At 33.3% G+C, this 16,447-nt stretch overlaps 1 protein-coding gene across 1 annotated transcript; it reads left to right on the top strand.

Annotated features, from left to right (window-relative positions):
- The first annotated feature begins 1,236 nt into the window (after positions 1 to 1,236).
- LOC126701759 (4-coumarate--CoA ligase-like 9) lies at positions 1,237 to 8,489 on the top strand. The gene is made up of 6 exons (XM_050400109.1): positions 1,237 to 2,380; positions 5,083 to 5,272; positions 5,945 to 6,090; positions 6,193 to 6,260; positions 6,536 to 6,638; positions 7,974 to 8,489. The coding sequence occupies exons 1-6, from the start codon at positions 1,337 to 1,339 to the stop codon at positions 8,097 to 8,099; spliced, it is 1,677 nt and encodes a 558-aa protein (XP_050256066.1). The 5' UTR covers positions 1,237 to 1,336; the 3' UTR covers positions 8,100 to 8,489.
- Positions 8,490 to 16,447: the final 7,958 nt, after the last annotated feature.

Raw genomic sequence — 16,447 nt, 5'->3', positions numbered from 1 at the left:
GGCATTCCATGAAGTCGAGATACAAACTCTCCTACAGGGAAGATATTAATAGGGCTGCGGATCTCCTTGCTAAAGTTGGCTGTGTAGCCAAGCTGTTCCTTTTATGACTTTATCTCTATCCCTCTATTGATGTAATTACTATTCTAAGCTTAGACCCGTTTGATTCGGATTAACTCTATTATCTAGCGCTAATGCTTATCCAAAATAATAATAAGACAACGGCTAATTGATGCCTGTATTCTGATCCAGACTAGCGATAAGACAAATCCAAAATCACCCTAGAAACAAAATGTGCGATGACTAATTGATGCATGCAAATCATTGAATTATTGACAAAAATAAATTCCCCATTCTCAAAGCTGGAAGTGTAGATTAATAAAAATTTTACTCTCCATATAAAAAAGGGAGGTAATATGTTTACAATATTTTCATAATAAATTTTAAGTAATATATTATTTTTAGCAGTTATTGATGGGATAAAGAGTAATTTTAGTGTGGAGTATAAATTAGCACCAATAACAACTTATTATCCTATGATTTGTTGTAAAAGTATCTATAAAAAAAACCCATAACTTTTATCAGAACTATTCGCTTGATAGACTATGAGTAGTAGAGAAAAAGTGATGAGTTCATATAAAAGTTATAGGTAGCCAATAACAGATTGAGATCAAGTGAACTTGATGTAATAGTTATGAATGATTAAAATTTAAAATTTAAAAAAAAAAAAGCAATTTTAAATCGCTTAAAAAAAGAAGAAGTAATAAAGTGAAAGTTTAAAAATAACGTTAGTAAAGAATATTTGCATAGGGGATTAGAGTAATTGCATCGAGTACAATATCCTAGCAATTGCATATTATCCCTAATCCAATAACAATCTATCATAATTTTTTCTTTTTAGAAGAATCATGTTCAATTGTAACAAAAAATTATGACTTTTCCTTTTTTAGAAAGAGTTTCAATTTATAATAATAACTTTTTATAATTAGATCAAGAAAATAATCAATTTTTAATGTAAACTAAATTTAAATATCCAAATCTCTTATTCAACCATTAGAGATTTTATTAATTAAACTAACTAAAATTATTTTTTAAATATTTATGTTGGGCTAAAATTAGTGAATTCTAAATATAGAAAGAAATGGTCAAACCTCAATCAAAAAGAAAAAACAAAAAACAAAAACAAAAAAGGTATGACGTTAAGACAGTATAACTTTTTGAGAGGTCAAAACATCATACACATATTCACTTCCCTCACTATCCTTTTACCACCAAAAATACAAAAAAGAGTGAGTTTTCTATTATCTCCAATCTCCTCCTCCTCCACCACCACATTTCCATGGCTACCGAAACCAATCACAGCCCGTCATCAGTCGACCAAAAAAGCGGCTTCTGCTACAAAGCCAAAACATACCAAAGCCTCCGCCCAAAAGTCCCACTTCCGCCGCCGTCTCAGCCGCTCTCCATCACAGACTACACTCTCTCTCAGCTCCACAAGTCCCCCACACCAATTTCCAACAAAGCAGTCCTCATCGAAGCAACCACCGACCGCCGCGTCTCCTACGGTGAGTTCCTCTCCCAAGTCCATTCCCTCACTTCCTCTCTCAAAACTCGCTTCCCTTCTCTCTCCAAAGGCCACGTGGCATTCATCCTCACCCCGACCTCCCTACACGTCCCCGTACTCTATTTTTCCCTCATGGCCTTGGGTGTAACCATCTCGCCCGCTAACCCGACCGGGTCGGACTCCGAGGTCGCCCACCAGGTCCGGCTCTGTAACCCGGTCGTCTCTTTCGCCACGTCAGCGACTGTTAAAAAGCTGAACAGACTGAACATTCCATTCGGTACCTTGCTCCTCGACTCGCCCGAGTTCGACTCGATGATAAACGCTAAGGTGGCCTTGACTCACCGCCGAGTTGAGATAGCTCAGTCCGATTCCGCGGCGATTCTTTACTCCTCGGGGACGACGGGGCGAGTCAAGGGTGTGATACTCACTCACCGGAACCTAATCGCGCTGATTGCCGGGTTCGTGCAGCTCCGCCACTTCGGGGACCCGGACCCGAACGAGCCCGAACCGGTGTCGTTCTTCACGCTCCCGCTCTTCCACGTGTTCGGGTTCATGATGGCGGTTAGGTCGGTGGCGAATGCGGAGACGATGGTCATCGTGGAGAAGTTCGACTTCGAGACGATGCTGAGGGCGGTGGAGAAGTACAGGGCGACGTACATACCGGTGTCGCCGCCGCTTGTGGTGGCGCTGGTGAAGTCCGATTTGGCGAAGAAGTACGATCTCGGGTCGCTCCGATTGCTCGCGTGTGGTGGAGCTCCGCTCGGTAAAGAGGTCACTCTCAAGTTCAACGCTAAGTTCCCAAACACTGAAATCGTGCAGGTAATATAATAGAATAGTGAACAAACACAATTTTTATGCACTCTAGCTTTTGTTATTTATATTTTAATTAATTATTTAAAGGTTGAGAATCTTGAGATTCAATTTTATTCTCTTTCACTTTTACTTGAATGGTCAAATATTGGTCAAAACTCAAAATTAGTCCTAAAAGATTTAATTTTTTAAATTTGAAATTCAATTTTAGTCTCCTTAAATTATGACACTACCAATGAGTATTGTTTAAACAATTTATTTAACTTATTAAAAAATAATAATAATCTGACTAAAACTATATATATATTGATAATTTTTTTTCAATTGTCACCTAATAGCTTGGAGTTTGGAGCCAAACTTTTTATTTTCTTAAATAATTTCCTCCAACCTATTACTTTGCAATTTATATCATTCAATTTTAATATAATCTCTTTGAGTTTTAATTGAATTGTCAAATGGTTAAGTTAGTCTTTGGGATATAATTTTGTCAAGTCATTTTGAGAAAAGTTTAGCTAAACCATTCAAATCAAGCTGAAGAAATCTTCTTCTACTCATTACATGTCAACTTATAAATTCACCTAAGCATATTATTTTTAAAAAAAGTTTTTTTGTTTTGTTTTGTGTGATAGAAATACTGAAATTTCATTAACAAAAACGAATATAACTTACATCATTTGAAAGAGCATGTTCTAAGAAATAAAGGCTCTCTTGTGTGACTAATGGATTGGGGTAAAACTTTGTCTTTATTAAAATGAGTTAATTTGGTTATTCCGTCCAATTTGTTTGCAAAATAAAGCCATTTAAACATATTTTTTGCATAGTAATACTTATCAAACAACCGACATATATCAAATGCACATCCGACAAATGTTTTCGATTAAGGGTCCATTTGGATTGAGGGGAGGGAGGGGGAGTAGAGTAGAGTAGTAGATAAGAATTGACCCAAAATTAGCTTATTTTTAACTAACTCTACTCTACTTCCCTTTACTCCCTCTATCCCCCTCAATCCAAACAGGGCCTAAATTTTTAATAAAGAAAAAATGTTTAAATGGTGTTGTTTGCTAGCAGAATTGGACAGAATAGCCAAATTGACTCATTTTAGAGTAATTGACTAAATTGATAAAAATTGAATTTTAGAGACTAATTTAGCAATTGAAGTAAAAGTTGATGGACTAAATTGAATTTTAGCTTCTCTCTTTTATTTTTTATTTTTATTTTTTACTATGTTTTCATATAAGTTTTTATTGAAAAGGATAATTTCAAAAAATAATAATTTTTATTTTAAAGAAAATGTGTCAAATGATACTCTTATTGCGATATTAGAATATTCTAAAGTTGATAGATATATCATAATGAGGCTAGTGATAAAGTTTTTCATAATCTTGTGATTGGTACATAATAGAAATAGTGTCAGTGATAAGCTAGTTTAAAAGTGATGTTTTGCTCAAATAATAATTTGTCACTTTAGCAAAAGTTATGGACATAGTTATTCTTTACCACTGCTAAAATTACTATCAATTTCATTACAAAATTCTACAAACAAACATGTCAATGAATATGATTTGTGTCACTTTAACAGCATAATAAATAAATGTTTCAATTGCTTTTTTGTGATTGGTAATATATTACTTTATGAAATTTATGTTATAAATTTATAATATTTCTAGCATCTCTACTCTATATATATATATATATATATATATGTATATATAATTTTATAGGTAAGGACTAAGGAGTATTTTATGTGGGTGATAGTTGTGCCGACAAGGATTGAATTATTGGTTGTTTCCTTTTCCCAATAAAAAAAGAAGAAGAAATATATGGTTGCTCTTTCAATTGGAACGTGTGCATTATCAATGCTTCATTGCCTTATGAAATGTGTGCGTTATTGTTAGTTGCTTTATGAATCAACGTGGGTAGGTAGGTATATAGTCAATGGAGTTGCGCATGCGTTTGCAAAGAAAAGCTGTTTCAAAGACAGTGAACTATTTTATTCTATGGATGGAATCAGTTCCGCACATAGACATAGAATGTATGGTGTACTTGTTTCGTAGTTTCTAGAATAAAATTACAATCTTGATTCTAAACAAACAAAAAACAAGGAAAAAAGAAAAAACGTGGATAGGTAAAGCCAAAACCAGAAAGGGAAAAGAGAGAGAATGCATGTAAAATAGAGACAGTGCATGTCAACGTGACAAAGAAAAGAAAAATGAGACAGCTTTGTAACCGTGTAAAGGACCACCAATTTTAGGTTTATAATTATTTATTATTATTTTTTGTGGTGCTAATTTCTGTGATTAAAATTCCCTGGTTGAGTAGTTTTCAGTTAGTTCAATTAAAAAAAAATTCTTATCATCAAAAAAGAAACCTGTTGGTGTCTTAAACTAATAATAAAGATTAATTATCATGGAACAAAACACGCCATGAGTTCAAATTCTAATGTATCATAAAAAGTTGATTCCAAATTTCCAATGTGATGAATTTGCCAATGGCCGAACAATGATTTAGAATTGGTTGCAATAAGGCATGAAATTGAAACATGTGATGAACTGTAGTGTTGAAGCCTCATGGAATATGAATTTACCATTGCTTGCATGGATGCGATATTTTCTTTGTTACTTCAGATGGTTGGTTCTCAATGACGTGTTTTTGAATTTTGTAATCTGCAATTGCCAATTGTAGAATGTTGACTTTCTTGTTCTTTGTGTTAGGGATATGGTTTGACTGAGACTGGAGGAGGGGCAACAAGATCATTAGGCCCTGAGGAGAGTCTACGGTATGGTTCTACAGGTCGCTTAGCTGAAAATATGGAAGCCAAGATAGTTGACCCTGAAACTGGAGAGGCCTTACCACCTGGCCAGAGAGGGGAGCTGTGGCTGCGAGGGCCTACAGTCATGAAAGGTGAACTATGCTACCTTATTCATCATGTGATATTGTACATATTAATGGGGAAAAAATGTTCCAAATCTTTGTCCTCTTTACAGAAATTGATAGTCGCATTCCTGTACTAGATGGAAAGTGGATAAACAAAGGGCGGTAGATGATGTAATTAAGAGTTGAAGCTTCATGGAATAACTTGTTCACCTTTTGTATTAGACTTCCAAGTTTCGCGTAAATGTCTTGTCTATGTCTTTCCAGATATCTATATAAGTGTTCTTTTCAAATTAATTGATTCAAATATGTGTGTTTCTGATCAATTGCATCACAGATCTTGATAGCTTGAGACCTGTTTAGCAAGCTTCCAAACTCCTAATATGCTTCTTGTTTGATGAACATGAGAACATCTTAGATTATGGTCCAAGGGGCCCAAACACATTGTAGGCTCATGAACTTGTGTAGAGCAAGAAAAGTAATCTTAGTTCTTGAACCACTCAAGCTCTTTCTGATGTGATGTTAGCAGTTAGGTTGAACCATGATAATTCTGCTTACGCTCTCTATTTCTCAGTTAGGTTGAACCATGATAATTCTGCTTACACTCTCTATTTCTCTCTCGCTCTCAATCCCAAAAGCAATTCTAACATGGTAACAAAATTATGACCTTTTCTTAAAAACAGAATCCTAGTTTCTCCGCAGGTTATGTTGGAGATGACAAGGCTACTGCTGAAACATTTGCTTCAGAGGGGTGGTTGAAGACTGGCGATCTTTGTTATTTTGACTCAGAAGGATTCCTTTTCATTGTTGACAGATTAAAGGAACTCATAAAATACAAAGCATATCAGGTGATTGAATTACTTTGACCCTTCTCACAAACATATTGCAATAGGTGCCATCTCACTCCTCTCTTCTTTAATTTCATCCCATTGGATCGGAACAAATTTCAGGTTCCCCCAGTTGAGTTGGAACATCTACTCCATTCTCATCCTGAAATTGCTGATGCTGCTGTGATTCCGTAAGTATCCAGTACTGGCATTTTCTTTCCTTGTAGGAAACATAGACTTTCTTAATTTTTCATATTCGTGGCATTCTAGTGATTGCTTTCTGCTAGCTTAAAATTTACACATTTTTCAGATAGTGTTATCTTGTTCACTACTTTTGCAGCGTCAGTTCATAGAGAAAATTTAAAGACTCATTTATAGGCAAGAGACTGGAGCACCAAGAGTCATTATTTTAGGAGCATTTAGGACTGGTTCTTACTCTTTTCTTCATCTTATGTCTTGGAATCAGGTACCCTGATGAAGAAGCAGGGCAGATTCCCATGGCTTTTGTGGTAAGAAAGCCTGGAAGCAATGTTACAGAAGCTCAAGTTATTGATTTCATTGCAAAACAGGTGAATTTTTGGATATTGATGGTAACAATGAAATGGTTTTTCCCCTCTTAAGTTAACATGCTGATATCAGTATCTTTTTAGTGTGCAATTTATCATTCATGGTTAATAGTATTTGCTCGTATCTGGCCTCTTGTAGCAGGAAAAAATGGTATTTGGCGTTGATACGTTTCACAATGAACTGTGTCATTCAATTGGGTATCTTTGAATAGCATAATTGATGATTTGTTTGGATATTTGGGTTCATTATTTGATTTCTGGTTAAGTAGTGAATTTCATTAGGTGGATGAATCTTCATATAGGTAATATAGTAAAGCAAGACATTCAAGTTCTCTGTCTTCTCTCTCAGAAGAGAAAAAGGATTGGGATCCTCTTATTCTTCTGGGATACATACAACTAAAGTGGATACCATAATGCATATCATGGTGTTGATGCGCAAGCCTAAATTTTGGGCTGTGTAATCGCTTTTTTTACTCTAGTTAGACCATCCAATGGTTACATATAGTGGTTAGGATATGTATAGGTTTGATATTCTCAACTGTTTAGTGTACCAAATGAGAGGAACATGAGGTTTTGATGTCTTGATTGATTTTTTTCTCACCAAATCTTGAAAGAATAAATAAGTGAATAACAAACATATGGATCTCTTAACAAAGGAAGTCTTCATTTGATTAGCTCCCAATTTCATAATCAAAATCTTATGTAAATCTTTAAAGGGAGGATCCTCCCTTGTTTGTTTTCTTGTACTTCTAAGAGGATCCAGTGATGTGAGGTATCCCTTAAAGAATATTTGGTGTAATAAGGTACCAAAAAAAAAGAGGTACCAAAAAAAGGCTGCATATCTTGTGTAGACAACATGGAGGAAAAACCTAACTTGAGACAACTCATCAAGAGAGGAATAATTTTGGTAGACTAGTATTGCATGTGCAGAGCTAGCTAGTGGTGAAAATATGAATCATCTACTAACCTATTGTGCAGTAGCCTATGAATCATAGTTTGTTTTCTATGTTTGGATTCATTAGGTGATGTTGAAGAGTTATAAATGATGGATCTACTTCTTGAATGGAACAATTATATTTTTATGAAGTGGAGGCATTAGTAATAAATGATGGATCTACTTCTTGAAAGGAACAACTATATTTTCAATTGTAATTCTTTTGGAGAGTGTTCTTCACACGTCCTGTGCACATGACATGTCTCCATGTTTTAATATAATTGATTCCTTATCAAGAAAAGAAAAGAAGAAAAAACCGCTTTTCCCACTATTAACAACACAGCTTGGATAGTTGTATGTCTGTAATCTGTTGGTCTTCTGACTTGATGCATTTCTTCTTGCAGGTTGCACCATACAAGAAGGTACGGCGAGTGTCTTTTATAAACTCTATTCCAAAAAATCCTGCTGGGAAAATCTTAAGGAGGGAGCTGGTCGCCCTTGTCCTCCCTGCTGGTGCATCTAGATTATGATCAGTATGCCTAAGACATAGGAGAGGGGGCTGTTATAAGAAATTCAGACAGTTTTAACTAGTCTGATTTTTAATATAACTCTATGGCATCCTTTTTAGGCCCCAAGACAAGCCTGATCAGCACTGTCCAGTTACTGATCACAATCCAAGCAAATAGGTAGTAGAGTAATAATAGTACGTATGTAGTTGACACACCATTTTCTATAATTATCCCATCCTATAGGCAAGTTATGTATTGATTCTGATGCTTTGTGGCCTTTGTAGGTTTAATGATAGTATATGGTCATTGGCCTCTTTTACTTATCAAAAGTAACAGTATAAGGTCCTTTTTTTGTTCAAAAAAGAAAAGAAAATATATGGTCATTCCAAGGTGGGGCACATCACTTCTCAATTCTCATTCCTTTGATATTATAGACTTATAGTGATCTAAATTTGTCAGGGAGAGGTCACTGGGAGGTCCACCCAGAGGAGTATAGAATTGGACCATTTTAATTCAAAATTTAGACCATAGATTTGGATCCAACTAATGTATATTATAGTCTTTACCAATGAAGCATTGCACCAAAAGCCCATTAGTATAGATATTGAGACATCTTCAACTCCCCCAAAAATAAACAAATAAAAATGGATGAAAATAAGTTTATTCAAATGCGCATATTTGGAAAGGTCTTGTTAATGAATGCTTTGATGCGCCTATTAAGGGCTAATTTTATAAACATAGTCAAGTTACTTCCAACTTAAAAGTCCATACTACCGCACACCCTTGATGCGATGGTCACTCCACAAGTATAAGTGCTTGTAGAGTGTGAGGGGAAAGGGTCGGGGTTTAAGACTCCAGAATGGAGTTTTACACACATATACACTTAGATTAGGCTAGAGTAGAATTCTATCTTGTAAAAAAAAAAAAAAAAAAAAATCCATATTTTCATGAATGATATTAAGAATATTATAAATTTTATCATATAAGATGTACAAATTGATGTGTTAGTAATCACAAAAGAGTCATTCCAATATTTAGCTATTATGTTTTCGAAATTTACTAATCACATTTGTTGTCTGTTTGTATTATGTGGTAAAATTTGTAATATGTATCCTTAGTATTCTTCTATTTTTATTGGCTTTCGCTATTTGTCAATGCATGTAGAATATATATATTTTTTGAAGGCTCCTTAATTAACGAATGCACAAAGACGTACATTAAAATGTTAGCAAGCAAAAGACTTGATATCAGAAATTCTGCTTTGTATGGCTCATGGCATATTATCACGTATGATAACCCTTGGAAACGAGCACAACAATGCTGGCATCTCCTTGAACCTTCAAACACAACATTGGTATACATCCATTATACTGTATTTATTTATTTGCTAGGGTTTTTATGTAAGTGGTATTGTACTTTTTCATTGCCATAATTCCACTTATAATTTTGATAAATATCAAGTACAACATATGTTATTTTTTTTTGGTTAAACTTATAAAATGATTAAACTATAAAACTTTTAAACCATATAGTAATAATATGTGCATCTAAAACTTTTTACAAATTGTTGTTGTGATTAGTGGTTATTAGTATGTAAAAAGATGATATAACTAGTAAGCCCAGATGCAAATTAGTAAGAATTTGTTATCTCAATAGTTTATAAAAATGTTGTAAAAAAGTTTGTAACTTTAACATTTCTCTTATAATGATCAATGATATTATTAAGGGGAGAAAATGTAATTTTATTAAACGAAGTTGCTAAAATTAGTACCTAAACATATACTTCTATTCTTTTTTTAAAAAAATTAGGGGGGCCATTGCCCTCCTAATCCATGAATGATTCCATCCATGTGTGTGTGTATATACTAATTTTCTTAAATATATATTCTTATTTCTTTTTTATAATTTTTTTAAATTAAAAAAATATTGATAAAAAAAAGATGTTCTTTCTATATTTTGAATTTATAATAAATTTGCCATATAAAAAAAAAAAAAAGATACCTAAAGAAAAGAAGAAATAAAGTGGGATTTTTGGTGTGACGAAGGATGCAATTGTTCCCCTAGCTTTGTCCTTGCATGGCATAATCGTGAAATCTTAAGCATGCAAGCAAGTGGGTAACATATATATTTTAACAATTTTTTTCAATTTTACATAAAAATAGTATAAAATTTTTTCTAAAATAATTTATTAAAGCATTTAATGACAATGCTTGAGAACAACTGACCTAAAATCTTGAGATAAGATGACCTTTTTATAACACAATTTGCTAATATATTCTCTTGGAAATGTGTGTAGCCATCTCCATTGGTGTATTGATGTACCCCATATGTGGGCATCTTTATTCACACCCACATACCTAGCTAATGGATAATGTGTGCATGGCAACAACACACCCACGTGTAAATGGGTGGTGGGTGCATGGTAATACACTTGCTGCACTGCATGCTTTCTCTTGTTTGCAGCTGATGCAATTTTTATAAATGGTTGAGATAGATAGTTAAAAAAAAAAAAAAAAAAAAATTTCAATTTCAACCATTGATTCAAAAAAGTTAAGAAAAAAAAAATTAAGAGAAGTAAAAAGTAAAAGTTAAAAAAGTGTAAAGTGAAAAATATAAAGACATGGATGAATTGCACCGGATCCTATCGTCTCATAAACTACCTTTCCTTCACATGCATGGACCTTTGAAAGCTTTAGTACATGCAACACGGTTTCCTATGCTTTAGGATTGGGAATTTTCTATTTTAAGGTGGGAAAAGTTTGACAATGACCTTTCCATTTTGGGATGAGAATCTCTTCATTCTATTAGGATTGAATTGGTTTCGGGAACCAATTTGAATCTCAAGAATCTTAACCATGCGACAAGCCATAAGTGGATGATTGGGTGTGGTCTCGAGAGTCGAGAGTTGAGACCAACTTAGCTCAATGTTGAAGTTACCTCAATGCTGGTCTCCGTGTCCTTTTACCAAAAGCAACCATTTTTTATTTATTTAATTGAGATTGTTTTGAATGACAAATTATGATTTGCGCAACATCATTTTTAAATGATCATTAGTAAGCATTATATTTACTGCCACAACCATAAGAGTTCATTCATATTAAAAATTTCAACCGTTAAGATGATAAGTTATAATTGGTGCAACATTATTTTCACATGAAATTATGATTAATGTTACTTCTAGTTGTGTGCACCACCATTCACATACTCAGCATCCATCACCCTTCTTTACAAGCTCCAAGTATCCATCATCCTCTTGTAATTTCTTCCCATACTCAGCATTGATTTCCATGATTCCATTCCTAATCTCACTCACAAGAAAACCATAATCTTTCTCAATCTCAACTGGTGATGTTGCAGTTGCCTTCCTATAAAAATTCCCAAACGAGTGTGCTGGGAGTTGTGGAACCATTCTCTCACGCTGATTCACTGCATGAAATGCTGCAATTAGTTTTGGTTTTTTACCTTGTTTTGACTGAGCCATTGCAATAAAACAACTCCATATGAATGCTGAAACAACCACCACGCGTGATTGACCCTTGTCTTTTGGACCAAAGTCATTAGAGGCTTCTTTTCTTAGAGCATCTATGCTTGATTTTTGTTGAACACAAATCTTTTGGTCATGATGTTATCTTTCAAAATTGCCCTTAGCTTGTAACCAGTTGTATCTCTTTGAGGAAAATGGATGGCTGCATCAAAACTTGGACTTATACCTTCACTATCTCCTCTAGACATACCAGCCCATGCAATTGCTATTCTACCACACTCAAATATGTTATAATTAGATAGCTAGAAGAAATTCCTTTCCAAACTCAATGCAACTAAGATTTTGCTCAAATGGTAGCAATTGGATCCTATTCCCGTTTGGATTGTCTACCACTTGTAATAGTTTGCAAGCTTTAACATAATAAATAAATATTTGAATTATTTTTTATTTTTGTTATTGATGATATGTTAGTTTGTAAAGTTTAGGTAGTAAAATTTGTAGTGTATGCATCACTCATAAATGAATGTCTAAATAAATTTTTCTTGATTGATGTTACATTAGTTTGTAGTGTTTATGTAATTAAAATTTGTATTAGTTTGTAGAGTTTATGTAATTAAAATTTATATAGTATCCTAATTATATCATTATCTATCAAGAATCCTAATCAATTTCCCTAACATATGTCTAACAATACAACACATAGAATAATAAAAAAAGACACAAACTATTAAATTAATTTCGATATAAAATTCAAACTCTTACACGACTTCAGTATTAGGTTTGAAATATAATATAAAATTCAAATTAATAATGCATTCGTTTCTATTTCTGTTTTGGATGATATACTATTATTTTGCTGGTGATCTTGTGCTTGGAGTAGTCATTGGTCTTGTTAAAGGACAGTGCCAAGTCTTCTTGGAAATATAGTTGGGTGTTTAGAAATTGTTGTGAATGTAGCAATTAAGGCGTTTAAGTATGACTGCATTAGAAAATCTTTGGATCAATGAGATGGTTGTACATGTTTTTCTAGAATTTAAGTGATGTGCTTTCAAGGCCCTTCAGGTCTTGACATGACTAGTATTTCAACAGAATTCTTTGGACATGTAAAAACTCTCACAAATTCTGTTGTTTTGCATATTGTTTTTGAATCTTTTGAGGGAATACAAGTCGCAAGTTGAATTGCTTTGGGTTGTAAGTAGAGAAAACAATTTGATGTTATCAAAGGCGTGACATGGATTCAATCTGAACAGTAGTATTGGACTTTCATGCAAACCTAGTAACTACTCTCTTTTTTTATTATTATTAATATATATGACATTTTTTCCTTCTTTTATGGCGGCTACCACCTTGAAACATGCAAGTAGATAAAATTATTGAAATTTTGAGGCGTGCAAGGATATGATGTAGACTTTTATTATTTTATTTTTGATGTATTCAGGTTATCATGTTATGATTTTAGAACCATTGTGGACTCTGTAATATTTAGTCTTATGCCGTATGAGTGGTTGTAGTAGACATTGAAAGAGATTTGGATACGGTGATATAATATTGTGTTTTTGGTACCATCTAGATTTTGTAATATGTGGTTATTTTAAAATATACGTGCATTGTCTTTTGTTTTGAATATCAGGTACGAAGGCTGTCGAAATTTCATTTTCAACTGTATTTTTTTCAAAGGTCATCAAAGATCAAAGGTCGTCTGTCCCTCAAATTCCCAACTGCTGTAACTTTTTCAGCATATGAAGGTGCCAAATTTGTTGATCCTTTCCATCCTCTGAAAATGAACCCCAACATTTCTTCCTAAAAATCCCAATAGTCCAAAAATGTTAAGCTGCTATGATAAAGGCCTTACAAGTGATAAAAAACTAACTGTCTTAATAAAAACATAGTTCTACCGAATTTCTTCTACTCCTTTTCCTGTGCCAATTTGATTAATGAACATGTTTGAATTTGAATTTTTTGTTCTACATCTTTTCACTCCAAAACTGTTTCAGCAAAAAACACTTTCTTAAAAAACATTTAAATGTTTTTTTTTGTTCTGTATTTTGGTCTTTTTTACAATAAGGAAAATGTTTTCTACTGTTAACTAAAACAAGCCCAATTGAACGGAAAACATTTCCCACTTTCGAAAACATTACACTCTCAATAACCCACCTCAAGTAAACTCCACACCCCATAAATTCTCTCCCAATAGTAATTTCTCTCTTCAGGCCTTTCTCTCTATGCATAGACCAGCCATAAATCCTAGTTGACCAATCATTCTTCACTAGTGCAAACTAGCTATTAACATCCAAATGAAATTTTTTATCTGAGGCTCCCAATTACAAAAAAAATTAACGTTTTTTCATGTGAACCAAATAGCAGAAAAAAAAAAAAAAAAGTCCTTGCTCATTTTCAATGCCACAACCAAACATAAAACTAACTTTTCAAAAAAAAAAAAAAAAATTAATATTCAAAATAAGTAATGTTCCAAAAAAATATCTTCTCATGAAACAAACGAATCAAAATAGATCAAGTGGATATTCCAACTTTAGCGGTGACAAAAATTGATGTCCTACAAAACTACAATATCTTATGATTTTAAAAATAAATATTTCAAATTTGGCTCAAGAGTTATGCAAGTTATACAATAGTTTCTTTCAACTTTTGTCATTTGTCATGATTCGATGTGATTAAAAAAATATTATTTTCATCTAGGTTCACTACTAATACCATTTTTATTATTCACAAATCTAAAAAGCCATGTCAATAGTAGTAAAATATGTTATTTTCCAAGACTTATTGTTGGCCCAACACAAGCTAATATTATTTAACCATACACCAAAAAGCTCCGAAGAAAAAGTTGTCAACTTTTTTATTTTATTTTATTTTTATATTATTATTTGCTAGTTGGGGGTGTGGGGGGTTTTAGTGCTAGTTGAGCTACATAAATGCCAAAATTGAGAACGTTAGGTTTCAAATTGAATGAAGTGTAAGACATAAATTTTCATAACCATTAACATGATATATTATGATTGGTGCACATAATAAAAATGGTGTTAGTGATGGATTTAGTTGGAAGCGATATTGTTCCAATCATAACAGATTATGCTAGCAATTACAGAAATTGTGATGTGGCTTGTGTGCTTAACTTTGCTTTTCTTTTTTGCTGAAAAAACTTTATTGCTCAACCCAAAATAGGGGAAAAACAAAAAGATTTGGGCTTAGAACCATTTCGATTTAGAGCCTTTACAATAGAAAGAGGCAGTCAGATTCTAAATCCTTTAGGGGCTCAATAACATTTAAAGCATCACATTTCAAAGAATATATTTCTGTATCCTTCCCTAGCAGCAAACCTTAGCTTTGCTATTGTTGCCAATGTTGAATATTTATTTATTTTTATAGGTAATGTATCTTTGAAAGCCTACTTAGACAAGCGCAATATATGAAGTATGTGCCTGTTGCTAATGGGCTAGGGACTTGGTCCTTAGTCCTTGGATAACTATGTTCATGTTCATGAAAATTCAAAATGGAAGTCTTCTCCGGTCTCCTTCTTTTGATGAGTTTACCGTTAAAGGTCAAAAGTGCATGGTTTGATCATAAGAGGGTTAGACGACTGTGTAATTTAGCTTTGGCTAGGGCTTGGTCTCTGGCTTTTCAAGTTTCTTGCTGGAGGTCCATATTAGTGGGCTTATATCCCAACCAAAAAAACTGAAGAGTCGCATATGGGCCGGGTAATCATCAAAGTAGCTACACGGACATTACTTTAAAGTGTCATAGAACATACGAAAGTATACTCTTTGAGGTTTTAACCATTTGGCTATCTCTGATGGTTACTGTTAGGACCAGGCGTTTACTGCTGGGATTTTCATGAAATTGGTTAATTTAGCATCCCATTGGGAAAAATAAATTCAACCCTTATAATTCCCTCAGCCTTGCAATCAAAAATGTAATTTTTGAGGTTTTTTGGGCCCAATTTTGTCCTGTTCTTTGGTTCCCAGGAAAAAATCAAGTAAAATACTAGGATTTTTATCCCTAACAAACAAATATTTGTGAAAAAAAATGAACCAGGCCCATAAATATACTAAATTTTACAGGCAAAATAGAATTTCAAAAGAAAATAATATAAAATTATTAGCTTCGTCAGAATAATATTGGTTTAGAACAAAAGTATGATATCTTTCTTGATAGCATCTAACATTACAAATTAATAATCTCCAATATAAACCTCAACTCTTACATGACTTCAATATTAGGTTTGAAATACCCCCAAATAACATAACTTTTAAGACTCATAGATATAACAATATAAATTTAGATAATAATTTTTTCTAGGATGATACACTTTAAATATGGCACATTTGAAAGTTTCCATACATCAAGTCTAAATCTTGCACCAACTCTGAGATTACTCCAATTGTACCTGGAAGCACAACATATTGAAAATATGAAACACAGACTCAAGACAAAAATATGCTTATAGTAAAAGAAGTAGGTGATTAGTTATAGAAGAAAAAAAATGATGTGTAAATTGAGCACAACTGAAGTGGTAAGTTAGAATTTTGTGAAGAGGGTTATATTTGGTTCCGCTAGCTAGTCTACAAAACCAATTTGGAAATCTTTTGTTTCTCAAAAAAAAAAAAAAAAAAAAAAAAGATATCTTTTCTCACACCCTATTCCATGAGGCTATTGGCATAATTTTAGACCCATCTTTGGGATGGGTTTCACCTAACTAATTTTGATCCATGAAACTTTATTCATTTCTTGAGAGAGAGAGAGACTTAATTACTAGATGAAAAATTGGAGCTAGCTTTTGGATTTTGTACGTAAACGACAACTCAATACTCTTCGATGTACATATCGTTCGTACCATTGAAATAAACAATCTCCAAGAATAAGAATACTC

Source organism: Quercus robur, chromosome 10 (assembly GCF_932294415.1).
Source record: "Quercus robur chromosome 10, dhQueRobu3.1, whole genome shotgun sequence".
Classification (NCBI taxonomy): Eukaryota; Viridiplantae; Streptophyta; class Magnoliopsida; order Fagales; family Fagaceae; genus Quercus; species Quercus robur.
The sequence above is the reverse complement of the archived record's forward strand: the minus strand, read 5'-3'. Positions and strand labels throughout refer to the sequence as shown.

Coding starts and splice junctions, on each gene's coding strand:
- LOC126701759 (XM_050400109.1), top strand. CDS start 1,337: ATGGCTACCGAAACCAATCACAGCCCGTCATCAGTCGACCAAAAAAGC. Junction 6,091..6,192: donor TAAAATACAAAGCATATCAG/GTGATTGAATTA, acceptor AACAAATTTCAG/GTTCCCCCAGTTGAGTTGGA. Junction 6,639..7,973: donor TTGATTTCATTGCAAAACAG/GTGAATTTTTGG, acceptor TTCTTCTTGCAG/GTTGCACCATACAAGAAGGT.